The following is a 27,457-nucleotide window of genomic DNA, read 5'->3' on the forward strand; positions in this document are numbered from 1 at the left end:
GGCAGGAATGTTTACTGTTACACTTGTGTACATCATCGGGTTCCCACCCGTCATCAGTCACACGGAATTTGTGGAGAGGCTAACTCATTTCAATATAACATTTCATATGTTCTAATTAATGAAATACTAAAGCACTCGATGCATTATACATACATTTGTAAACAGACACACACGCACATGCGCACGATTTTCTGATTCCAAACTCTGAAATACAAATGAACCGAATATTATCCAGTATTTTAGATTATCCAGCCACGGTTTTTACACTACTATTCAAAAGTGTAATCTAATGATACAGACTTATTTTTATTTTTTATTTTTTTCGATACGCGGGCCTCTTACTGTTGCGGCCTCTCCCATTGCGGAGCACAGGCTCCAGACGCGCAGGCTCAGCGGCCATGGCTCACGGGCCCAGTCGCTCTGCGGCATGTGGGATCTTCCCGGACCTGGGCACGAACCCGTGTCCCCTGCATCGGCAGGCGGACTCTCAACCACTGCGCCACCAGGGAAGCCCCAGACTTATTTTTTTAATTAATAATTTTTGAAAAAGTTATGAATTTTTTCTGACTTCATTTTACACATGCATTTGTTTTTCTTCAGTTTTGTCATGTTTATTTTATTTATTGAAGTATAGTTGATTTACAATGTTGTATAGGTTTCAGGTGTACAGCAAAGTGATTTAGCTATATATATATTTTTTCAGATTCTTTTCTTTTATATGTCATTACAAAATACTGGGTATAGTGCCCTGCGCTATACCATAGGTCCTTGTTTATCTATTTTATATATAGCAGTGTGTATCTGTTAATACCAAACTCCTAATTTATCTCTCCCCCCTTCCCTTTGGTAACCATAAGTTTGTTCTCTACGTCTGTGGGTCTGTTTCTGTTTTGTAAATAAGTTCATTTGTGTGGTATTTTAGATTCCACATGTAAGTGATATCATATGGTACTTATCTTTGTCTGTCTGACTCACTTCACTTAGTATGGTAATCTCCAGATCCATCCGTGTTGCTGCAAATGGCGTTATTTCGTTCTTTTTTTATGGCTGAGTAATATTCTATTGTGTATATGTACCACATCTTCTTTATCCATTCCTCTGTTGATGGACATTTCTAAGACCAGGAATAAGACAAGGATGCCCACTCTAACCACTTCTCCACCATTTTAAGAACCTAACATTTAAAATCAGTGCACAAGCTGAAGGGAGCTACTTCTCATTTTAGGATTCCTAGCGTGTAATGTCTGAATCTCATCGACCCCTTTACACAATGTTTTCACGAGGTCACAGTAACTTAGAGTCTTGTCGAAAGAAGCTCACGTACGTTCCTGGACAGATGTGAGGATTGAAAAACAGGGACAGCTGTGTACCCACCTGATACAGGGCCACACAGAACAGGAAGAGCACCATGTAGATGATCTTGTACATCACGATTTTGCCCTCGAAGCTGACGAAGAAGAACATGCCTCCACAGACGTAGATCCAGTACTTGATGAACAAGGCCACCACCAGGTTACCCAGCACCTTCATGATGTCCTGCTCATTGTCGTCGTCCTCCTCCTTCTTCTGCTCCTGCTTCTCCTCCTTTGCCTCCTCTTCTTCCTTCTTCTCCTGGGCCTCCCCATCCACCTGTATGTCCTGTTCGTCATCTTCAAAAGAGAAGACCATGCTGTTCAATGGAGCTGGTCCCCGGACCAGAACCACACTCTGCCCGGTGTGATGGGAGTGCCACACAGCGCATACATTTCGTGCATTACCATATGAGTTAAATAATTTTAGATGGTTCTAATAAACAAGCCAGAATTTATGGAACTAATTATAGTCCATTTTCCTAAAATTCTTAAAATACAGTTTTAAAGAAATACATTTGGTAATACTTTTATACTAATCTTTTTATAACACCTATTCCACTTGTAATATCCTGCTGTAACTATTGCAGGATCGAGGAAAAATACATAGGCAACAATAACACAAATAAAAACTACTACGACAACTTCAAATTCCAACTGTTAACATGACTCCAGACAATCCTAGCAGTATTTTACTGGATTTGGGTTAATGGTAATAATCTTAACCAAAAGTATGCTTTTAGAGAACTAAGAAAGTAAGAGTTAAAGCCAAATATCACTTAATTTAAATTAGAATTGAAGAATAATTGTAATTTACCTAAGTTTAAAATAGTTTTATGCACTGCAAATGCAAAGCTTATATTTGGTCTTACTTTAAAATATGCTAATATATGACTCATTTTTGTGTTACTAAGGCAACCTGTTAAATACATCTAAATAATGTATTCAAATGACCAGGAGATCCACAGAGTGAGGGGAATGCAAGTGAGGTGAGAGGTCAGAGCAACTGCTGATCTTAAATGAACTATTCTTTATATAAAGTAACTGGTGAATTTAATCACTCTATTAACAGACACATCCAAAGTCAAAGAGTCAAGATTCAAATCTTATAGACTTTTGTTGCTGAAAAGTAACTCCATGGTTAGGTCTAAACGAGAAACTATAAGAAAAGGATGAGTTGGTGTGTGTTGGTTTTCTCCTCCTTACCGGGTTAGTCTTAAGGTTACCAGCCCAACCTCTGTGAAACTTTATGGCATCCTTTTCAGACAAGGCTACACACATCACTAGTGGTCTCCAAGCCGTTCTACTAACATTAAATGATATTTATTGGTACATCCAGGCAGGTAGGAGTGAGAGGCTCTCATTTTACCCATATAGCAGGTCTAAAACTACAGAGGTGATCGATCATCAAAACATCAGATTCTATTTTTGACTTTGTGGTATATTCGTCTTTGAAAAGAAGAGGATTCGAATTTGGAAGATTTGAGTCACTTTCTTGGTACTAACACTCAGTAAATGTGACCGTGGAGAACCCAGTGCACTTCCCTGAGCTTCAGTTTCTCTTCCCTGAAGTGGGAGTCACTTTTGTGAGGATCAAATGACACAGGGTCTCTGAAGCTCCTGTGGACGGGGACTTAGCCCCGGGACACGGTCGTTTATCTGCTCACGTCTACACCTGGCCTCCTTCTGGTCTGGAGCAGAGCGCCCTGGATGTCCTCGGGGGCCCTTCCTCCCGTCACACACCTCACGCACTAATTACCTTTTTCTTCATTTTCCTGACTTCCGATTTTGACCTCAGACAGAAGAGCTTCCTTTTCTTGGAGAGCTTTTTGCTCTGTGAGGTGCTGTCTCAGCAACAGCCAAAACGTAATGGTGAAAAGGATCTGAAAGGAGAGAATTAGGAACACGAGCATCAAGTCTTTGAAGCATAAGCCTATTTCAACAACTACTACGCCTTCTCTGCATTTCAGTGGGAGCAATTACATGAACCTTTCCACTTGAGATAGAGTCAGGCACCCACTTGATTTCAGCTGAAAGTCACTGGCTTTTAAATCTCCTTTCCCGAGGACGCTGGCATGCCGTCCAGTGCCAGGGTGCATTCATGCCTGGGATGCCCCGGGAAGATGCACAGGACAATCTGGGCTGGAAACCAACTTGGACCAGTGGTCCCCTTCAAGGTGCTAGTCCTTGACTTCCTGTCCTTCCCTGACATCAGCACAAGTATCAGAAGATGATGTATTTCTCCATGATCCCTGTTGCTTCTGCAGTGGTCCTTATTTTGAAGAATTCCACAGATGGGAAAGAAGAACATTTCTTGCCAGCAAATAGAACCCCTTAATATTCCCATTCTTCTCCCAAAGCTGAAGGGGGAATTGTTCTAAGTGCCCACATGTTTATATTAACATTTTCCTGAGGGCTAGGAAAAACATTATGATTTCAAGCAGCAGCAAATATTTGGAACGTATTTTTGTACTTTTTTGCTTGGATGTGTTTGTTTTGATTACCGTGGTTTTGTCTGAATGCTTTGTTTTCTTGCTTTGCTGTTCACTTACCTTTGAGGCAAGTTCCCCTGGCTCTTTCTTTTCTAAAAATCCCGGGACCTTTTTAATTTCAGGGAGTTCAAAACTCCATATGTACTGTAATATGAGCAGTAGATTTCCGTAGACAACCATGAATGGAGAGCTGATCATGGCATATTTCCTTCTGTTGCGAATCATCCAAAGAGTGCAGGACCAGATCAGCAGCACGAACGTCAGCCAGCTGTGGTACGTGATGCTCCACGCCTCCAGGAAGGAAGGAGGAGAAAACGGTGCCGGTCAATACAACATACAGGCCCCACCCTGCTAAGTTAGACGTTATCTAGCAGGTAAAGGTCAGTAACATTCACACTATGGAGGGAGGGTGTTGTGGTGAAATCATGGAGGGACATCCCAGCTGCGGCAGGGGACACAGCGAGGAGAAAGGCGGCCTCTGTGAGCTAGCACTTGCCCTCGACTTCCTGGAAGGAAGAGGGTCGGGCAGGGGGCTTCACTCCACGTCCTTTGCCCTCCAGCCCTGAATGTCTTCCTTTTCACCCTGCTTTGCAGAATGAGAAGCAACCTGCTTTCTCCTTTATTCTTCCAAACCAGCTTGGGGTCGGCTATTTTTTCAGGGTGCTGGGTGAGTGTGGCCAAGCTGGGCTCAGAAACAGAAGCTGCAGGGACCACAGGGTCAGCACACAAGCTGGCTTCAGGGGTCACCCTTAGCAGACCCGCCAGGAAGACAGACATGATAGGAACCAGGGAATCTCCAGGAGGAGGTAGAGTGTTAGGTGTCCGCACACCGCAAACAGTAAAGCCAGGTTAATGGAGAGGCCGGCCTCCCCTTCCGCCCTGCAAGAGGCAAGACATCTTCCACTCACACCAAACTCCCACAGGTCCAGAAGATATCTCAAAGGGCAGCTGCTGGAACATTCTAGAAAATCAGGCTCATGAGAACCATTAACTTCAGTAAATCTATCCTCTCATACCATAATCTCGGATACCAAATTTCTGTGAAAAGGTCTTTAAAAATATTTTCTAGCTGTTATTTGGAGCTAATTGAAATCAGTCATATTCTTGAGTATCACGAATTACCAAGAGTTATTCGTAAAGTCTGAAATGTTTTACAAGTCTGTTTTGCTTCTGGAAAGCAGATAAGTATTGAGATAAATAAGATAAATGAATAAAGTCAGCACAGAACAAACAAATACTTCCTTGCAGTAATGTGCAAATCTGTCCGAAAGCAGAGCTAGCTTTTTAAATGTAGAGTTATTTAAAACTGTTGGTTAAAACATATGGTAATTATAAACTGGAAATTAAAATTGCTTTTAGTAAAATTAAGTGAGTGACTGACAACTGTTACCAAGTCTGCATTATTTTCATGAAGATAGTATTCCTTGGAAATAGTGTTATCAAAGGTCGGTAATATTTAATGCCTTTATCCCAGGATGAAATTCAGATCAGACCTGGCCATTTTTTTGTGGAGGACCCAAGAAAGTAATCTTCGCAGATATTATAATTCCAGCGTATTTTTCCCCCTGTACATTATCCTTGTTTGGGTGAAAGAGGGAGAAAAAGAAATTGTGAGGATTCCGCTCTTTGTGTTTTTGAACGAAGACATCTATCATTCTAACAGACCGTGCTCCTTTCTGTCTGTGATTAAAAGTCTGCTGCCACGGGGGAACTTCCACGGAAGACAGGCACTTTTAAAGCATTAATATTGGGGCTCCATGAAAACAACTGAAATGGCACCAGACGAGAGCACGTCTTTAACAAGAGATCTGCTCTCCTGTGTTGTTTTTACAATAGATTTCTTTTCTACTGAGGAACTGAATGTGTATTTCAAGTTTTTCTTTTTTTTTTAAGCTCTATTTCTTTACATAAAGAAACCAACTTCTCTGGCTTCTTTTTAGAGACAGAAAAAGAAACGTATACTCTTTTGAGTTCAGAATCTGAATTATTTGATGCTTTCAAATAGAGTTTTGCTGTAGTGTAAATTAGGGATTGACCTATAAACTGTCAAAAAGTACCCAGAGAGCACAGAATTCATATTATTTAGAGAACAGAGTTTGCAGTCCCCAAAAGAGCCATCTTTAATTTCGAGGAGCTTTCTGTTCCCAATGCTCTCAGCCATGGCCATGGTCCTTGCAGAAGCTGAAGCTGATGTGCAAACAGGTTTTCTCAGGAGACCTCTGGACTGAGAGCCTAGGGAAACTGTCTTTAGGTGATTTTTTTCCCTAGAATTATAGAATATTTTCTTTTTTTATCATTTACGGTGTCCATGGGATCTCACTACTGGCCACAAAATTTGAAGACTTTTGTGTGAAATAAGTTTCTCAAAATAAATTAGCTTTCCCAGTAAAATTCGTTTTTAGGAAGAGCAGAAATTGGCCTTCTTTTCTATCCTGTCTCTGGTCCCAAGGACGATTTCTGAAGCTCTGATGCTGGGGATGGAGCATATTCCTAGCGGTGAGCAGAAACGCAGGTAAACTGAGAGCTCACAACCAGAAGAAGCCCTCGGGGACTCGGCGCTTGACGCTTAGATCGGTAAACGTTTGCTGCAGCTCAAATGGAATAAAGCCTCAAATCTAAGACAAGCTGTGACTATAACCCTCATTATCTGAAAGAAATAAAAGTGGCCTTTGTTAATCGTGAACACCTTCAATGCCACTTAGAAAAACTACCCATATGTCCTTTAAAATCGGCAAAATAGGGGACAGTCTGACTTAGGCTAATTTGAGAGAAAGGTATTAATATTTAGGAGGAGGCTAGGTAGCACAGAGGACATGGTTTTGAAATCTATAATATAAAGGGCCCATGAGAAATTACCATAAGCGACCATTCTCCGCCAAGACATTGGGAAGATGAAGACATCAGTGCTGGCGGGAGGAGGTGGTGGGGCTTGGAGCCGGCGGGGTGCAAGCACCGTCCATCCCTCCAGCACGAATTCTGTGCCCAAGGACAGGACACAGAGCAAGATATAGGGGCAGAATCCAGGCAGAATTTAAGGGTTCTCGTAGGCACGCACCATCATAGCGATAAGGGCACAGATGTAACTCTGCTTCATGATGAACTGGAACACAGAGACCATGGCATGGACTTTGACACTCCTTTCCTCCTCATAGGCCTTCTCCTCCTCAAATTCTTCATTCTCATCTTCTCCCTCCTTCTTTTCTAGAGGGACAGATTATTTTATATAAAAATCTATGCAAATATGTGAATTTCACATAAACGTCCCAAGCAGTACAGAGCATGTATTTGTCATCTACAGTAACAGGGCAGCTTTCTTTCAACATAATAAACTGAGAGAAAAGGGAGAAAGGCCTCATCCAAGTTTTGGGGCTCTTGGTTTTTTTATGAGACGAAAAGAGCTCTTTCTGAAGACATCATCCACTAACCAGCAGAACTATTGGCCGTGATTATGCCATCAAATTACAGAAAGAGTAAAACACACATATGCACATAGTCTTAACACTAGAAACAAGTTGACTTGTTTAAAATAATTTTTTACCTTTTATTTTTCAAAGTTTACCCCAATTAGGCCACTTATTTTGTACCCAAGGACAGAACACACAGAGCAAGATGGAGGGGCAAAAGCTAGGCAGAAGTTAAGGAAATGAGCTTCATCAGACTGACCATGGAAGGAAGCAACCTCTGCTAGAAAAAAAAGGAAAAAGAACCAAATCCAATGAAGGATAAACCAAAGACAGATTCAGAGCTCCTGCGGGAGGATAAACCAAAGACAGATTCAGAGCTCCTGCGGGAGGATAAACCAAAGACAGATCCCGGCTCCTTACCCGGGGAGTCGGCGGCGGGCTCCCAGCGGTACTGTGGGGTGGAGTACAGGTCGGCCTTGGCGGGGCCATTCTCCAGGGGAAGGCTGGGGTGGATGGTGTGGTAATCCACAGGGTTGCCATTCACAGTCACCAACAGGCCCTGCCGGGGAGGCGGGGCAAAAGCAGCTGTGACGGCAGCTCTGGTTCCCAGTGTGGACCTGCCTCCTTCCCTCCTGGTAGGTGGGCACACGGGATGGTGCAGAGCCGATGGGGGGCCGAGCACTGTCGGCAGTGATGCCCACTAGCAAGACAGTCTTGCTCACCCCCTCCAAACCTACACCCCACAGAGCCATCACAGGACAAGGTAAACCTGACCTTGCCCACCTCTGCTGCACCCCAGGCCGTGCCCCCCTCTCCGTCCTCGCTATGAAGTGTGAAGCCTGGAAAGGCTGCTGAGGCTTCAGGACCTGCTCTTGTCTCCTCTCCAGCCTCAGCTCACGGCCCCTCCCCCCAGCCATCCTCCAGCTACAGGAACTCCAGACTCGCCCGGGTCCCGGCCTGCAGCCCGAGCACTGCCCGGGCCCCCCTGCCTGCCCCACACCCTGCGCGGCTCCCAGGACTTAGCAAATTCTCAGGTTAGACAGCAACCCCACAGGTCTCTACCTGATGCTGCAGCTTGCAATTCCCATGTTGCAGCACTCTGTACACTAAATACAATTTCCTGCTTTTTTTCTCTCTTTAGCTTTACAATTTTTCATTTATGCATATACATATAAACATATACACGCACACATACATATGTGTGTCCATGGACATGCAAGACTTCTTATTCAAATCATGGAACAGGCAAACCCTCCACTGTGGCTTTTTAAAAGTTTAAAAACATTTTATATGTTTATACGCGAGCTCATGTTTTATGAGTCAGTGTTTTAACAGCAATAAACCAGATACAATTTCTGCAAAAAAATTATTTTAAAATGTATGGAAATTTTATAGACCATTAAAATACACTCAGAGGGGCTAATTCCATTTATGTCCCTTTTACATCACTGACACGCGCAAAATTGAGGATTCTAAGGATATACTAACATCAGATGGTTTGTAGTCATCTTGAGTCATGGATAAAAGCTGCAAAAAGCAATGCAGGACAGCACGTTAATATGTGAGCAGAAAGCATCATCATGTTTATACATAGCGATAAAGTTGTACTACACACATACCCATCCCTTCAGCTAGCTGCATGCTAGTGTGTTAAAACTGCCATGCAAAATACAAAGGCATGAATAACGCAGCTGGAGGGTGCTGTTTTTATAACCCTTTCCAGTTTCCGATGTTAACTTTTAATCACGACAGTCAGTAAGCACTCATTCATTAACCACATGACTACAAAAGAGCTGATTACGTTTTTTCAAGTGTTTTGTTCTAATAGAATTAGCTGCTTGGTTTTATATTCCTAGGACCCTTTGAGACGTCTGCAGAATTCTGAAAGTATTGACTTTTCAAGAAATTGAAGTTTCATAATAAAGAAAATTTGATGTGCAGTGCAGGCTGGGATTAAGATTTGTGTATTGTCTGCAACAAAAGAATTATGACACGATTATGCCTTTTAGCTCTATTAATGCTAGGGGTTTGGGGCTCCCCCCAGTAACAAGTAACTGCTGAACTAAAGGTTCTCCCACTTTTTTGGGTCAGAACTCATTCACTTTCTTAAAAATCACTGAAGGTCCCAAAGAGTTTTTATTTATGCAGGTCCTATCCATCAGTACCTATCGTGCTAGAAATTAAAATGGAGGCATTAAAACTATTCACTTGTTAATTCATTAAAAATTGGAAAAAAACTTGTTCACATAAATAATTTTATTCAAATAGCTATAGTTTTAAAAAATAATGAAAAGAGTGTTGTTGTTTTACACTTTTGAGTATCTTTAATGTCTGGGTTCTCATGTCTGTTTGCACATTCAATCTGCTGTGAGGTACTGTTTTGGTTGAAGTAGTTAAAGGAACTCTGGCTTCACCCAGCGATGCAGCTGGAAAAGAAAGAAGTATCTCAGGAGTCCATCCAGACTGTGGATCCTCTCCTTGGACCCTCTCCCAAACTCAAGATGGGGAAGTAACCGAAGGTGAGCTGTGTGTGGAATCAGTAAAGCCCCTGGAGGATCCTGCACCCGGACCGGGTCCTTTACCTACACACACGTTGTGACCGCACGTGCTGGTGATGCGCTTTAGGGATCAGACAGCCCCACTGAATACTGACACGCTGTACTGCACAAAATCCGAGTCTTCCAATATTCTAATTTTCACTAAAAGTTCTCATTTTATCACTGGCAACAAATGCTGTCAGTTGTTTGCCTTGAAGCGATGGACCACTCCATTCACTTTCCAGTAACTGCTGAATGTCCATACCTGAGCCACCCCAACTGTCTGTCAGCTGTTCTTGCACGTCGACCTGGGCGGCTCACCTGTCAAGTGCTTCTCCTCCTCGAGGGGTCAGCACTTCAGGGGGACCTCCCCTCGTGTCACTCAGAATATTAAAAAGGTATGTGCCTCAAGGTTGACATTTAAGAAAAGCAATGACTGTTCCTGGTTCATCAAGAATATTCTTAAGTGGAACTGGCCTTTCTGCTTATTTTCCAAGGACACGACCACGGCTGCGGGGGTTCGTGCTGCTGCCTTGGTTGGTGCTTTTGTACCATCAGAGCAATTGTCAACATAGTCCAAAGGCGAATGTCTTAAGTATTATTACAAAAATAGTTTCGAGCCTGTGGATCCTGGCAAGGGTCCCAGGAATCCCCAGGGATGGCCCACAGACCTCATTTTGGAAACTGCTGTGCTGTCTCTCTGGCTTAGTGACATGGCAGGACAGTCTGACACGTGTGATGGGAGGAAAGGGCCCCCGGAAACCCCAGAGGTCTCCGGGCACCACGTCTGTTCCACGTGGCTGCCAGCTCCCTGAGAAGTTCATTCATTGTTTCCCTGTCTCTCAGTCCATGACAGTCAGGCATCAACTAGGACCACGTGTCTTAGAGAAACTCTTCCACCAAGTCAATCAGAGAATCTGCTCCTCGATTCCCAAACGTGCTGGGAAGCAAAGTGCTGACCCCGTCTGAGAATTGTATCTGTCTTCACCACATTGCAGATGGGCCATTTTAACAAGTCAGTGGCTGGGTTGTGTTGAAAATAGTGAACAAATGGTGAAAAGATGAAGAATCACACAGCTGTGCTCCCATCCCTGGCATCCACACTGCGGCCCCGACACAGCGAGAGGCTGGGGCTCTGCACGTCCACACAGACTGGCCGGTGTCCCGAAGGCCGTGTGAGCAGTCATCGTCACTGCAGCAGCCACCCCCACACAGGGAATTACTCTCTGCAGTGCATCCCACCACCCAAGCTGTTACCGCCCAGGGCCAAGGGGTCTCTTTGTTGTTTTTTGTTTGTTTTAAATACAACATTTTTTTAAAAATTAAGAACACTCTCTTTCTAGGGTTAAGAGACTTCAGGGAGAAGCACTGAACTATAAAAGTCTGGGTCTGATGGAGCCTGGGGTTTCCTTTTGAAGCACTGGGTTCCCTTCTCTGAACAGATGTTGGGCACTAAGACTTCCTCATCAAACTGCTCCTGTAAACTAAGCAATCTGGGTTTGCAGGTGGACTCATGTGACCTGAATTCAGCAATATAATAAAAAGCAGCAAAATAAACGAGAAACCCCTTTCCTTGCGGCTTACTTTTCTCTCATCCGTGGGGTAGTGGGTCGCGTACCACAGGCTCCGCCTCCTCTCGGCTGTGACGGGGACGGGGCTGCAGGCCAGGGCTCTGTCCTCTTCCTTGGTCCTCTCTTCCTGCACCTGAGACACAGAATAACCCACAGGACAGCCCTGCTCCCCGGAGCAGCCCCTCAGCGACCTGGGAGACCAGACACAGCTGCCCATCTCTACCCCCACGTGATGATTTTGTAAAGTAACGCATACACTACATGGGCTTTTATCCAGACGCTTTCAAAGATGGCCAAAATGCCACCCTGTAAATGCGAAGCACAGCAGTGTCGCTTGTTCCTGTTCCCTGCTAAGCCCCATGAAATACAGGAACAGGCGCTCACGTTACGTCACCGAGCCTCCTGTGTGTATTCTAACCTGCAGGAGGAAGGGGCTGGGCTGGGTTCACAAAAGTCACACCTGACTGTGGAACTCAGCCACGGGAATCTTTAATAAAGAAGACATTTACTAAAAGCAGAGTCATCTAGAGCTTACACTCAATATTAAGCAAAAAGAGAGTTGATACATAACACAGCTGCCTTGCCTAATGGGACCTTGGCCTGAATCAGACAGTTGGTCCAGGAGAGTTGATAGAAAAAAAGGATCAGAACGCACTTGGTGGTTGAGGATGGTTCCCAACAAAGATGCCCCGTAAAAGGCACTAACACATGTTGATATGGGGGCAGAGGGAGGGCACATAGTGCCACTGCCCAATTCCCGGGGCCCAGTGCACACAGAGCACCCACGGGGAGCACCAGATGCCCCGGGGAGCCGCGTGTTACATTCACCTCCAGACACCTGCTTCTCTCTCTCTTTCTCAAACATATACCGTAGACTTTTACCACAGAACTCATGTTTTCCATGAAATGTGCCAGGCCACCTGGAGCCATGATAGAACCAGGCACCTGCCCTCCATCTGCACCTCAGTGAGAAAGTCCCGTGTCCCAGCCCCGCTTAAAATACAGACCCCGAGGGTCGATGCTGTTGTGGATTAGGCCCTGTTCTCCACACACCCCCGCAGACGCTGTGGTTTGTGACCTGCTGTGAACTGTGTGGCCTGGAATGTGGACTGTCCACCCCAGAGGGCCCGTGGCTAAGGAGGCCAAGTGTCTCCTGGGCCTGAGGGGCTGTAACAGCCCAGCAGCACCTGGGCACAAGCTCCTGACTGACACACCACAGAGAAAGCCAAGGGCACCTGGAACTCTTGTGAACCCGAAGGCCTTAAAGTCATTTCCGTCGTTGGTTAAGACATTGTTCAGAGATGGTTTCCGTGAGATAGTTTAATCTCTCTTACACAGTTTTATGTGTGCACACACATACCCACATCTGTGTGTTTGTGGCGGAAGTGAACACAGCACCACTCTAAGGGGTTCTACTGGCACACTCATATCTTAGAAGAGACTTGGAGGAAAAGGTAACAGAAGGTAACTGGGCTTCTCCAGGAGCCCTTAGAGCGTTCTGTCACCACGTCACTGCCATCACTGGCTCCAAGGGAGAGGTGAGTCATGAGGCCCCTGCAAACAAGCACGCCTGTGTGGTCCTCCCACAGGAGGGAGGTGGGCAGACCCCCTTCCTGCAGGAGGCACTCCCGCTGGGATGGATGGAACACACCTCTCAGGGTTTCACTGTGCCGACTTGGGCCTGCTCACATCTTTGGGGGCTGCTTTTCCTCTTGTACAATGTAGAGTCCCCCAGAGCGGGGCCTCACGCCTGGGGCCCCCTCACACCGACGCTCTACCCCCAGCCCCAGGCCAGTGTCTGAGACGCTAGCTCTTGATAAACACTGGTTGCCTAGCCAGCTGACTGCGTGGATGGAGCCTGGATGAGCAGACAAAGAGGGGAGGCGGGCGGGGCACCAGGGCCCCCGAGCTGGAGGGACTGCATCACAGGCGCCAGGCTGGTGTCTAATGTGAGCTCTGCTCCCCAGCACGTGGCCATGAGGTGAGATGCGGCAGCCCCGTCTACACCACCTGCCTCCCTGTGTGCGGATCAGCTGCCTTACAGCTGAGCTTCTCAGGGTCATTTAGGGGAAGCAAAAGCAGACTGGAGTTTCCTGTCACAGAAAGGGGAAAGAGAGAGGCCACAAGCCACCCTGGTCCTGTTCCCAAAGTGCCACATGCTACTAATAATCCCATAGGGAACAGCCCAGTCCTCAGCCCTGCCCCGTGGTGGGGCCCCCGGGGGTTATGGTACCGCCGAGAGCGGGGGCATCCCCACGGCACCATCGGAGGTTGGAGGTCTGAGAAGATTTAGGAAACTCCAGTCGCCGTGGTAACAGGGTGTGTCATCATACAGACCCTAGCTTTGTCGGCAAATGTAGGCTTGAATCCGGTATTTACTGTTTGGTAAATGTGTGATTTACCTCTCGAACCTCGTTTTCCTCATCTCTAAGATGGGTACAATACCTATTCTTGAGAGTTATGCAGGGGATTGAATGAGATAATGTATGTAATCAACCTAGCACGTGGCCTGGCATATAGTAAGTGCTCAATTAAAACAACGCTTCCACTCCCCTCACCACGGACCGTCTGAGTAGCCATGGGTGATGCTAACATAGGGAAGCTGGTCTTTGTCCTGATAGTATCTGTATTCAGTTAGAACTCTTGGCAGAAGCAAAATACTATAATAAGAACACTATAGTTATTTTGGCATATAGTACTAATTAGCCAGCAGTTGATAGGAATGAACACTTTCCCCTGGAGTTTCCAGGCTACTTTGCAGACAAGACCATGAAAACCTTTGATCCTTACAAGGGGCTCCTGTAGCCAGATTCGGATTAGAGTGGCCAGCGTGTAGTACATCACCAGCAGGACGATGGGGTTGGCATGGTGGTACCATGACAGGTCTGGGTTTGCTACGATCTTCCACGTGCTGGAACAGTCTGTTTGGATGACTGATTTGATACCAAACAACCTGTTTCAAAACAAAGAAAAATATTAAACATGCAACAAAGATCTGGGTCCAGTCAACAGAACACAAACAGCTGGTTTTAACACGTTCATGAGCTAGTCCTAGGTGGATCCATCCCACTCTAAATACTTCATGACTCTTCTGTATATATAACTACATCTTTAAATAGTATCTGTGTGTATATATATAAAATATACACATAATATATGCATCCTAAAATCATACACTTGTGTGTTAGTGTGTATATAAAATTCATGCCAGCATTACCCAGATGGTTTTTACTCTGGTTCAAAAATCTAGCTAATACTAAATCCTTGCACACCTATTAGAAATGTATGTTTGAATTGTCACTCAGCCCTATTAAAACCCTGCACTATTGAAGTGTCAGGTATGTAGTAACATGTTACTAAGTCCAGCTAAATGAGCACATACTTTGTTTTAGGTGGGATCTAGCACTAGCTATTCAGTTAGTGTTGATATTATTGGGTAAGTATTAAAATTGGACACGGTTCTATGATTCAGCCATAAAAGCCAGATATTGTATACTAGAGTTTCTGTAAGACATATTTCTGTCGAATTTTATTTATGGGCAATTTGATTTTTTCACAGCCTTAAAATTATATCGTTAGGGCTTCCCTGGTGGTGCAGTGGTTGAGAGTCCGCCTGCCAATGCAGGGGACACGGGTTCGTGCCCCGGTCCGGGAAGATCCCACATGCCGCGGAGCGGCTGGGCCCGTGAGCCATGGCCGCTGAGCCTGCGCGTCTGGAGCCTGTGCTCCGGGATGGGAGAGGCCACAACAGTGAGAGGCCTGCGTACCGCAAAAAAAAAAAAAAAAAAAAAAAAAAAATATATATATATATATATATATATCGTTAATTGTTAAATTCTGAAATAGGTTTTTTAAATGTTGATTTCTACTATGTAATCAGATACGTTCTGATTATATAATAGGGAATTGTGTAAATATGATTCATTCAGAAATTCATTTTATGTGAATTTTTTCTTAGAAGTGACTCTACAAAGTGAAAGATATGTTTACATGTTAAGTGAGTCTTACATCTTTCTATTGTATGTAGCTTTTACATGCAAACTTCCTTTAACTTTTACATCCCATTCTTTACTGTTACAAGGTTTTCCAGGACTATGAGTTCTCCACTTGTAAAACCTCTCAGAGCTACTGCTGTTATTATCACGAGGCCAGGGCAGTATTAGTGAACTGCTGAGCACAGATTTTACAGAAAGCTACATAGAAAGTAACTTTCTTGGATTTTATCAGAAAAGAGTTAGACTAGAACTTGCTCTTATCATAGATCTTTTCTCCCAGGTCCAGGCAGATTTTTTTCTGTAGTTAGCATTACAGAGAAAAATGTCCTGATAACAAAAGAGTTATGCCCCACTTAGAATGATGGAACATTCCAAAAATCGTTTTGCAGTCCTCCATTAAAATGCAAATTTCTTGTATGAAGTACACAGAACTGAAAGCTTTTAGATTTAGGATTAAACAAACTGGACAGTCTTTGGATTAACCTAAGTGACAGATTTCAGCTACTAAATCCTCTCTCTTCTCACCCCACACCTGGTACATACGATAGAAATAACCTCACCATTCGTCAGTTTAAAAATACCTGTTTTCCCCATCAGAATGTTAGTGGTAATTTCCGCACTTATTTGTACACTGAATTATGTGTCTCTTAAAAAAACCCTGTATTACATCAACACCACACCTTCCCGTTGATAGTACAGCTCATTCCAACTGAGCAATCAGGCTTACGTGTTGTACCAGCAGTGTATAGACTAACAAACAAGGGTAGAAGCTATAGCATGTAAGACTGTTTTGCCCTGTAAGGAAGTTTTTCTAACAGGGCTATGCAAATATTGTCAGACCTAACATCTCTCTCTCTCTCTTTAAAGAGTCTGGATACTATAGAGAGAATTCCTATACCAGATAGGAAGTCTGTACATCCTCTCTGGCACTACGATTCTAGGATGCCAGACAATATCCAACTATTACTTCGTTTCCTTATCTTCTTATTGCAGACCTCCCGTGATCCAGGACTGCGTCTCGATATTGACAACACAAGAGAAGTGGTATCACAGCCCTCGCCCTCCAGGACTCACTCTCACTCTAAAGGTAACGCTGTGATGTGTGAGTCTGGTGAGAGCAGGGTGTTCCAGAGACCCTTTCTGTCTGTGGGTGTCCGGGATGCGTGATGGGCGGGGTCGTCAGAAGAATGCTGGACGTCCGGACAGTCCAAAAAGGGTAGATAAGTAGGTGAGAGAAAAGAGAAATCCTGAGAGCTGCTGGGCTGGGGTGGGGGTGGGGAGTCAGGGAGTGGCCATGGTGACAGCAAAATCTATTTCATTATTGACGCATCATCGGATATTTACAGACTTCCTTCTATGATGATTCCCACTAACCATTAGTGTCTTCACAGTGGTCCTGGTCCAAACTGATAGAATAAAGATATCTACGTTGTTAAAATGTATCCATCGTTAAAAGAACTTAAAAACGACTATCTTAAATCTCTCCATAGAGATGTCTCTTTGCCTGAGAAGTTACAGGGACACGACTATGGAGAAATGCATTCCAGTCATTGCTTATTTACAGGGAGAAAGATAAAGATCTTCTCTTCTATGCATTTGGAAGATCCCTTTAGCCCAGTTCTAGCGGTGACGGACACAGATGCACGTGGAGGGCGGCTCACCGTCTCTGGACCTTCAGTTCCTTACGGAACCTAACAGGAGAGGGGGTGGGGACGGGTGCAAGCATGTGGACGAATCTTAAGACCTCACACCTCTTCCACTTCTCAGAGGACGGCTGGAGACAGGTCCCGAGTCATGGTCCACTCCCAGCAGAGACCCACTGGAGCCGGCACGTGCTCCTGCGTGGGCGCCTGGCCTGTGCTCGGCTCTCTAGCTCATGACCAGCATCCTTGTCCACAGGGCAGCTCTCCATATCTCCTCCTGGACAATGGCAATCCAAATGATGGTCTCCATTTCTCCCTCCTCCGCGTTGGGACCGTCGCCAGAGTTACCGTCAGAGCGCTCGGGTTCAGCACGTCACTTTCGTCTCCTTCTTTCCTATCCTCCACCACCTGGAGAATAACCCCATGGCCCAGCTGAGTGTCCCCTGGCCTCCTCTCCCTGATCCCAGACACCACGACTTGAGCCTCACTGGACCATTTGGGATTTGCCATAAAATCTCAGGCCCTTTGGTTTTGCTATTTATTGATTTGTCTGGTGCTTTGAGGTAGCTGTGACTCTTCTGAGGTCACAGATGAGGGGGGTAGGACCCGGGAACCCTGCCGATTCCTTGGTAACGCAAATCCAGTCCAGCAGGCCAGGCATAGCTGCACAGAGTAGGCTGTCTCTCAGGACAACCACACTCCATAATACAGGCGTATCAGTGGGTCCCTTCTAGGTACCCCAACCATCCAGTACTGCAGGGGTCACCAGGATACCAGCAGTCCAGGAAGGTGGGATTGGATTACAGCCAGGACTACAGTTGGGGCCCTGATGTTGATTATGACAACTGGGTACGGCCGCAGGCACCAGCTCTTCATCCTCTCTGAGTCCAGATTTTCTTTACAGTCAATGTCAACTGAGAGTCTAAACCTGACCCCTCTGTTAATACTCCCTACGTTGTTGTTGGGCATTCTCGACAGCATCAAGGCCTGGCTCCCTTGCCACCATCTCCAGGAAGCCTCCTACGATTTCTCCTGATTGAAATCAATTTATCCTGCGCCGTGCATCCACGGCAATCGTTATCTGTAGTCATAGTTTTTATTCTATTACGTTTATGTGCTTGTTTCTCTGTCCAGTTTGATTCTAATTTCTTCAAAAAAAGGACTTGGGTCCTGTCGTCTTGCCTTGATGGCCATGCCTAGTATAGAGCAGGCTTTAAAGGGGTGAGCTTATTTAATTGAATTAAAAACACTAGGATAAAGTTATACCACGAAGTGAGAGCAGGCGTCTGCAGTCCTAGCAGGAACAGAGACTAAAGGGTGGCCAAGTTCTTGCTTTTGAAGAAGAAAAAGAATGGATGGGAAGACATTGTCCATAAAGAACCCTAACCTCCATGATTTCAGTGTGCTCGGTCTGGGAATAAGAACACAGAATAAGAGCAGAACAAGGCACCAGAGAACACTGTAACTTACTGAAGTCTGCTTGGGCCCTGTATTACAGAGAGTTATTTCTGTTCTGTACGGGCCGCCAAAAAGAATCTCGAACTTTACCTTCACGATGGATCAATCAATACATGTATATGGTTAAGAAAAAACACTTTTTTTTTTTTTTGGCCGTGCTGCTCAGCATGCAGGATCCCAGTTTCCTGACCAGGGCTTGAACCCGCGTCCCCTGCAGTGGAAGCGTGGAGTCTTAACCGCTGGGTCGCCAGGGAAGTCCCCAGAAAAAAAACTTTTCTAAAAAACCTGAGAGTCCAGGTTTATAATTAGGAAGCAATAAAATATTTAAACATCAAATAGGCACAAAATATGGAGCAGCCTGAATGATTCCTTCAAGATCCTACAACTGCACTTCACTCCGAAGCTTTTTGATAAAGGTGGGCACCGCAGCTACAGGAAGGGTCTCTCGTCACATCACTTCCACTCCTCCTCTGGCAGGGAGCACAGCTGTCTCTCCACCTCCCGTGGAGCACTTGCTTTGCGATTTTTCTCTCCTTCCAAAGCACTCCTAACATTTGACAGCACGTGGTGGCTATGACTTGGTTGCGTATTCGTTTCTACTTGCACATGTTGGCAGATTCACGAAACCTCCACTTGTTTTCAGGTTCACTCCAGACCACATCTGCTCAGTCTCCGGTAATACAGAAACCCAGTCATTTGCAAGAAATACGTAATACTGAAAATAACACCCCACTCTAAAACATTTAATTGTGGTAAAATCCACATAACACAAAGTTTACATCTTACATTTTTAAGTGTACAGTGAAGGGGTACTAACTACATTAACATTGCTGTACAACCAAACCCCAAACTTGTCATCTTGCAAAACTAAAACTCGTCCCCATTAAACACTAAACCCTCACCCCTCTCTCTCCCTCAGCTCGAGGCCACCACCATCCTACTTTATGTCTCCATAAAGACGATTACTCTGCATACCTTATAGACTATAAGTGGAATCACACAGTATGTGTTCTTTAGTGACCGGTTTATTTCATACAGCATAATGTCCTCAAGGTTCATCCATGTGGTAGCAGGTATCAGAATGTCCTTGCTTTTTAAGGCTGAATAATATTCCATTGTATGGATGGACCATATTTTGTTTATCCATTTCTCCAAGGATGAAGACTTTCACCTTTTGGCGATTATCAATAAAGTTGCCATGAACATGGGTGCACAAATACCTTTTCAAGACCCCACTTTCAATATTTTTGGCCATATACCCACATACCCTGTTTTTGTCTGAGAACGTCTTTATTTGACCTTTATTTCTTCCACCTGGATATAAAATTATACCTTGATTTTTCTTCTCTTTCTTTCAGCAGAACCTGAAAGATGTTGTCCTCTTGTCTTTCGACTGGCATCATTTCTGGTGAGTAGTCTGTGATAATTCTTATTCTCATTCCCTTGAACATAAGGTACTTTTTATTGTGATGCTTTTATTATTTTTCTCTATCACTGTTATTCAGAATTTAATTATACTGTGACTTGGTGTGGTTTTCTTTGTTGTTTGTTTAGATTGAATTTCTTGGATCTATGGGTTTATATTTTTCATCAAACTAGGGAAACATTTGGCCATTGTTTCTTAAAATATTTTTTTGTATTCACACATTTCTAAGACTCCAATTACACTTATGTTAAACCTTTTGAAATTATCCTACAGGTCACTGTGGTTCTGTTTATTATTATTATTTTTCAATCTCCTTTCTCTCTGTGCTTCAGTTTGGATACCTTCTAAGACCCTATATTTAAGTTCACTGGTCTTTTCTTCTGTGGTGTCTAATTTGCTCTTAAGCCCATTTAGTGAATTTTAAATTTCAATTACAGTATTTTTTTTCCCACTGCTCTCACTTCCATCTGTTCTTTTGGTCCATCAATTCTTTTTTATAGATTCTGTTTTTGTCTTCATGATGTTTGTATTCTTTAATCTTGAAAATAATTAAAAGGGCAGGACAGGAACAAAGACGCAGGTGTAGAGATGGACTTGAGGACACGGGGAGGGGGAAGGGTAAGCTGGGACGAAGTGAGAGAGTGGCATGGACATATATACACTACCAAACGTAAAATAGATAGCTAGTGGGAAGCAGCTGCACACCACAGGGAAATCAGCTTGGTGCTTTGTGGCCACCTAGAGGGGTGGGATAGGGAAGGAGGGAGGGAGGCAGAAGAGGGAGGAGATATGGGGATATATGTATACATACAGCTGATTCACTTTGTTATACAGCAGAAACTAACACAACATTGTAAAGCAATTATACTCCAATAAAGATGTTAAAAAAAGAGAGCTGCTTCAAAGAGTCTGCCATTTCTAGGTCGATTTTCATTGATTGATTTTTTCTTGTTTTGCATATGTCTAATAATTTTCAACTGGACGCTGGACATTGTCATTTTCACATTAAGTGTCTAGATTGTGATGTTCTCCTTTAAAGGGTGTTGAATTTTGTTCTGACAGGCAGGTAAGTTACCTGGAGATCAGCTTCGTCCTAGCAGGCTTGTTTTTCAGTTTCATTATGGCAAATCTATGTGGCTGATGACAAGACAGAGGTAAGGAGGTATACGATATAATGCACATAAAGCAATACCACAGAATTTGGCACGTAACAGCTGCTCAATAAATTCTGGCTTCTACGACTACTGTTGTTATTACTATGAAGTATGACATGAATGTGGTTTATGCCAGAGTCACAGCTTTTTAATTAATACTATATTGTTATTGCTGGCAAAGAAGAGTAAATAATGTCCTTCTTAAGATGGAGTAGAAGCACAGTCCCCCTCAGGGAACAGAGCTCTTCCAGGGTGGGAATATTTGGCACAGGTTGGGAGAGTCTGGGTGAGTGGCAGGGAGGGTGTGCAAATGTACAACATTGTCTTATTAATATTAGGTTATTCAGCAAGAAAAATCTCTTTCCTTCATCCTGGTAATGGGATCAAAGGAAAGAGAAGAAGGCCACTGAGGATACTGACAATAGTAGACTGGTTTCTGCAAAACATAGGTTCTTCTGGTGTTTCATACATGTGCACTCTCACACACCCACAATCTGTATGTCTCCTGTATTAAACTGAGAAAGATGCTTTGCAAAGAATGGCCCACAATTACTTTCTAAGTCAAGGAGAATGTGAATGAGGTGAGCTGCAGTCTTGTTCTGGACGTAATGGGACACAGACTTGATGCTTCTGGTGGGTTTCATTTCAACAGCCTTCACTGTCTTTGCTCTTATGACTTTTCAAGTCTAGAACGGGGAGAGTCTGTGGATTCAGTGATCCTCAAGGAGAAAAAGAAGTCCCCTCAAAGCGGGCAAAACAGAAACTCCTGGGGTCACCTTTTCAACGGCACCCACCTTGTCTGCTCTCATCCTCCACCCCCACCTTCTGATACATCTGCCCGCAGAATGCCCCAGCATTACGGGGTCAAGGTGGCAGAGCTGGTGTGTGTGGGGGACCATCCTTGAGAACGTTGGGCCAGCAAGACAGCTCGAGAGCCGCCAGCAGAGGGAGTCAGAATCTCCTCCTGATCCAAAACTCCACGGTGCAGTGAGTACCAGGAAAGGCCAAAAATCTAACTGCTGGCAGGGGGCAAAACGGAATCAGTTTTACACATGAATAAAAGCAAGGACAAGTTGTGAAAAAGGCAAGGCCAGTCAGATGTCCACAGAAAGGGAGGTCTGTGTTTCCAGCCCTTTTAAGGAATTTCCTCAACTTTAGACAAATGTCTTCGCTGGAAGGAGACTGAATCTACCTCTAAGTGACCCTCCCAGCAAGATGCTCTCCGGTCCATACGGCGTCCCATCTGGGTGAGGACAGACCGCTTTTACACATGAGTTCTTGCTACTCTGGCTTCCAACCCCCTTTCCCCCTGCATTGCATCATATGAAAAACACAGCCAATGTTTAACGTCTTTTTTCATTAGTTTCTTACTTATACTTTAAACACGTTTCCATGCCAAACTCATAGACACTTTTGAGAAATTGGAATCTGACCATTTCCGTACAACATTGTTTTCTTAAGCTTGGAAAAACTTTACATTGAGTCCCCCGGGCTCTGTATCACGGCTTTGAAGTCCTTTTTGGCACATGTGTGTCTTAACATTCTGCCAGTTTGCTGTAATTGGGCTTAACCCTACATGTGCAGAACGCTGCCTTCTAATAAAAGCATTCTGTCCATGGACAATTTTGCACCAGGTACAAGGTGTGCTGTCTTCAGAACAGGGATAGTTGATGGAAACATTGAGGTCATGTGGAAGGTCCCTCCCATTTCACTATTTAAGGCCCTCTACCCTTCTCTGATGTCACATCTTGAGTTCATAAGAGAACATTCATATTCTCTGAATGTTGTAGATTTATGGTCTACTTCCCGTGCCTGAACATATTTTCACCTCTGAGAGCACTGTGAGAAATGAGTCAGGACCAGGACTCCCAGGACCAGTTGGTCATCCTGCACAGCTTCTTATGACAAAACCAAGCTCAGCCCCTAAGCCCTGCAGCCTTCCATGCTGGGAGCATAAGAAAAAAACCCAGAAAATGTGGGTACTTCTATTACCCACGACTATAACGTTCTCTAAGTAGCTATAATGTAAACATGGACTTAAATACCTCATTTTAAAGCCCTACATAGTTAATAACGAATGAAGTTACAAAAGCAGAGAGAAGGAGACCCATGCCAAGCACACAGTTCCTCGGATGAATCAGGCACTACGTTGAATGTCTTAGGCCAGCTCTGGTGGGGATCTGCTTTTGGTTCCATTATACATGCAGATTTGAGGCACAAATGAATCAAAAGGTAGTTAAGTGGTGGGGCTTATGTATTCAGGTCTGCTGGCATCAAATCACACCACCCCATTTCTCAGGTGCAGTAAGTGGTAAAATAAGAAAACCCCAACAGTATCAGGAATCCCTAAGAAAGGGGTATTAATCAGCAGAAAGCTCTACTATAGGACACACTTATTAAATTTGTCCTTTTATGTGCTGAGTCCTGAGTCTTTTGGGCACTACAGTTAGTGCTGAGGATATGCAGGTAAATAAGATACTAACCCTGTCATCACAGAGCACCCATGCTAGCAGGAATACTACTCAAATACGGTGGAACGCTTTTAGAGAATGTGCTCTGACATGTTCACCCACACGAAAGTGGTTGTCAAGCTTTTCCTCCTGTAGAACTGTTTTGCCTAGATGGTGGGTGCAGAGAGATGACTTGCACCACCTCTTCCTGAGCATCAAGAGCAGCAGGAGTTACCTCTGAAGGGCACAGGAGCACCTCACTGACCCCACAGGAGGGTATCTCACTCTCCAAGAGAGTAGCTGATTGTCTGCTCTTACATTTTAATTTATATGAAGGGCGCTAAAGAGAAACCTGCAAGCTAATGACCAAGGAGTTTCATGTAGTGCCAGAAAGGTCAGAGAAATAGAAGGAAAAAGACTGGATAATCCATTTATGGAGAAATGCTTGAACAGGGGAAAGCAAGAAATCTTCTGTAAAAAAAGTTGTAACTAAACTAAAGTTATCCAAGGAAGAAGCAAACATATCTAGAAAAGGAAACAATTGGCAGAAGACTAGCTAAAACCCAGATCTTCTCCCTGTAAGTCCAGGTAAAAATGTTTCTATGTTTTTCTGGAATAAAGTCCTAAGTTTCTCAGGTTCATGTCATAGGAAATGGCCACAACTTTCTACAAAGTGTCCTTGTAATGTGGTCCAACAAAAATTATAAGCTGAATGGACCATGCTTGGGAATTTTCTATTTTAGGGAAACACAAATATATTTTAATGAACATGTATCATGGAAATATAGCTGAAAGTAGTTTTAAAGAAAGACAAAGGTTATCTTTGTGAAAAAAAATCCTCTTCCATCAATAAATGTCTAATAAAAAATTGTCTATTTGCCCTAAAACAATTTTTATTTGTGTTTGCTCTCATAGAGATAAAATTAATATACAATTCACTCTTTCATGTCATACATGTTAGTGTGGATGGGGTTAAAAGGTTTAGAAGAGTGAAATACTGGCTTAGTGGTCACGTTAACCAGTTCCAAACCCAATGAATCATGGAATGGATGGTAGAACTGGTTTTTTTGTTTGTTTCTTTCTTTCTTTTTCTTTTTTTTAATTCAGGGAAGCAGTTATCAGGAAGGTGAGCACAACAATTTTTCATTAATATTAACATACAAAGTAACAATAATAAGAACTTCAGATTTCTTGTCAGACAAAATGCAAGTGAGAAGACAGTGTGGCAACATCTTTCAGGTAGTGAAATAAAAGTTGTTACCCTAGAATTCTATATCCAGCAAAACTATCACCAGTAGACTTGCACTACAAAAAACAATGTGAAAAAAATTCTTTTACACAGAAGAAAAATAATAAAGATGGAAATGTGGACGTGTGGAAGAACATGAGAAATAATAATACCTGAGTAAATATGAATTTTTTATTAATTAAAAACCCTTAAAATATAATTGACCCCTTTAAACAAATATAATAATAGTGTAGTATAAAAGTAAAATGTATGATAACAATGGTACAAATTCTAGGAAGGGAGAGATTGCATTTTATCATTGAACAGTTCTTATATTATACAAAGGTAGTATAATATCACTTAAATATGAATTACTGATGCCCTAAACCAACCACCAATTTACCGAAACAAAGAGTTGACTACTAAGTCAATAAAAGAGGTAAAATGGAATCATAAGAAATTTTAATTTATATAGAAAAAGATAGGAAGAAAGAATAAATAGGAAAATAGAAGACAACAGAGAGATGATAGATCTCAACTTAAAAATATTAATAGTTATATTAAATGTAAGCGATCTAAATATCTCCAATTAAAAGGCAGAGATTGGACAACAAGGAAGATGATGGAGTAGAAAGCACCAGGATCTGTCTTCTGATCCAGACAACAATTGTACCTGCAGAAACTATCTAAAGTAACTATTTTGGAACTCTGGAGTTTACTTAAAGGCTTGAAGTTTCCAGAGAAAAGCTTGGCTGGAAAATTACAGTTAATATTGGTCAAATTCAGCCTTCAGTGTGGCAACAGGTCCCCACTCCCCATGCTCCAGCCCCATGAGAGGCAGCAGTGGGAATGGCAACCTGCATTCATGGTGTGGCTTGGTGGAGCTGGGGTGGGCAATAAGCACCTTGTCCTCCAACTACTGGGGTTTGTATTTGAATTGCAGATTGCTGCTTATGGTGACTGAAGTGCAGGTACAAAAGCTGGTCATCATTGTTTCAACTGACTGAAACAGCTTCCAGGGGATTTAAAGGAGCCACATCTTTTTTTGGGGAGGACACATTCGAGAACAACCATGTATATGGAGGAATTCAGAAAACTGTCATAAATGCCCAGGAAAAGATGTAGACTCAGAAAAGAGAAGGGAAGACCTTAAGCTTTCACTTCAGGTTGATCTCCAGTCAAGACTCTACAACAATTTTTTAAAAACTGAGGCAAACCCTGGGTCTGATTTCCAGAGTTAATACATTATAAAATTCAAATGTCCAGTTTTCAACAAAATATCATAAGGTATACAAAAAAATCAGGTAAATATGACCTAGTCAAAGGAAAAGAAATTATAAACAGAAACCATACCTGAAGATGTGCAGTCACTGGACTTACTAGACAAAGATTTTTATAAAATTGTCTTAAAGATACTCAAAGAGCTAAACAAAGACATGGACAAAGGCAAGAAAATGTTTGAACAAAATGATAATATCAATGAAGAGAAATTATAAAAAAAGAAACCAAAAATAAATTCTGGAGCTGCAAAGTACAATAACTGAAATGAAAATAACTAGAGAGATTCGAAAGTAGGTTTGAGGAAACAGAAGAAAGAATCGGTGAACTTGATAGGACAATCAAAATTATCGAGTCTGAGGAACAAAAAGAAAAAAAGAGGGCTTCCCTGGTGGCGCAGTGGTTAAGAATCTGCCTGCCAATGCAGGGGACATGGGTTCGAGCCCTGGTCCGGGAAGATCCCACATGCCGCGGACCAACTAAGCCCATGTGCCACAACTACTGAGCCTGCACTCTGGAGCCTGCGAGTCACAACTACTGAGCCCATGTGCCACAACTACTGAGGCCCTCGCACCTAGAGCCCGTGCTCCACAACAAGAGAAGCCACTGCAATGAGAAGCCCACGCACTGCAATGAGGAGCAGCCCCCTCTCGCTGCAACTGGAGAAAGCCCGTGCACAGCAACGAAGACCCAATGCAGCCAAAAATAAAATAAATAAATTTATAAAAAAGAATGAAGTAAAGTGAACAGAGCCTAAGAGACCTGTGGGACACCACCCAGTAGACCAACAAATGCATTGTGAGGAGTCCCAGAAGGGGAAGAGAAAGGGAAAGGGGCAGAAAGAATATTTGAAGAAATAATGGCTGAAAATTTCCCAAAAGCGATGAAAGACATGAATCTTCAAGAAGCTTGTAAACTCAAAAAGATGCCCACTGAGACAAAGTATAATCAAACTATTGAAAGTCAGAGAAAGAATCTTGAAAGCAGCAACAGAGAAGCAATTTGTCACATACTTGTAATCCTCAGTCAGATTATCAGCTAATTTCTCATCAGAAACTTTGGAGTCCAGAAGGCAGTGGCCTGATATATTCAAAGTACTAAAAGAAAACAGCTGTCAACCAAGAATTCTATATCTGGCAAAACCATCCTTCAAAAATGCAGGAGAAATTAAGACATTCCCAGATAAACAAAAGTTGAGGGAGTTTATGACCACAAGATCTGCCCCGCAAAGAAATGCTGAAGGGAATCCTGCAAGTGAAATAAAAGGACACTAGACAGTAACATCAAGAAATAAAGACCTCAGTAAAGGTAAGTACAAGGGCAATTATAAAAGCTAGTAGTATTGTAATTTTGGTTTTAAATCCACTTTTGAAATTTTCTACATGATTTAAAAGGCAAATTCATTAAAAAAATTATTCTTTCAAGACCACATGGAACATTAACCAAAATAGACCACATTCTGGACTACAGCA

General features: G+C 43.3%; 1 protein-coding gene across 2 annotated transcripts in view; it reads right to left on the reverse strand.

Moving 5' to 3' along the window:
• The window catches only part of PIEZO2 (piezo type mechanosensitive ion channel component 2), a 272,873-nt gene that overhangs the window by 94,007 nt on the left and 151,409 nt on the right, over positions 1-27,457 (reverse strand). For both annotated transcript variants that reach the window (XM_060310455.1, XM_060310454.1), the window contains exons 7-14: positions 14,144-14,306; positions 11,367-11,486; positions 8,734-8,772; positions 7,666-7,804; positions 6,897-7,042; positions 3,902-4,132; positions 3,109-3,232; positions 1,375-1,649 (exon numbers count right to left, since the gene is read on the reverse strand). In XM_060310455.1, coding sequence (XP_060166438.1) covers positions 1,375-1,649; positions 3,109-3,232; positions 3,902-4,132; positions 6,897-7,042; positions 7,666-7,804; positions 8,734-8,772; positions 11,367-11,486; positions 14,144-14,306 — 1,237 coding nt within the window. The remainder of the gene's footprint in view (positions 1-1,374; positions 1,650-3,108; positions 3,233-3,901; positions 4,133-6,896; positions 7,043-7,665; positions 7,805-8,733; positions 8,773-11,366; positions 11,487-14,143; positions 14,307-27,457) is intronic.

The sequence above is a fragment of the Globicephala melas genome, chromosome 13 (genome assembly GCF_963455315.2).
Source record: "Globicephala melas chromosome 13, mGloMel1.2, whole genome shotgun sequence".
Taxonomy (NCBI): domain Eukaryota; kingdom Metazoa; phylum Chordata; class Mammalia; order Artiodactyla; family Delphinidae; genus Globicephala; species Globicephala melas.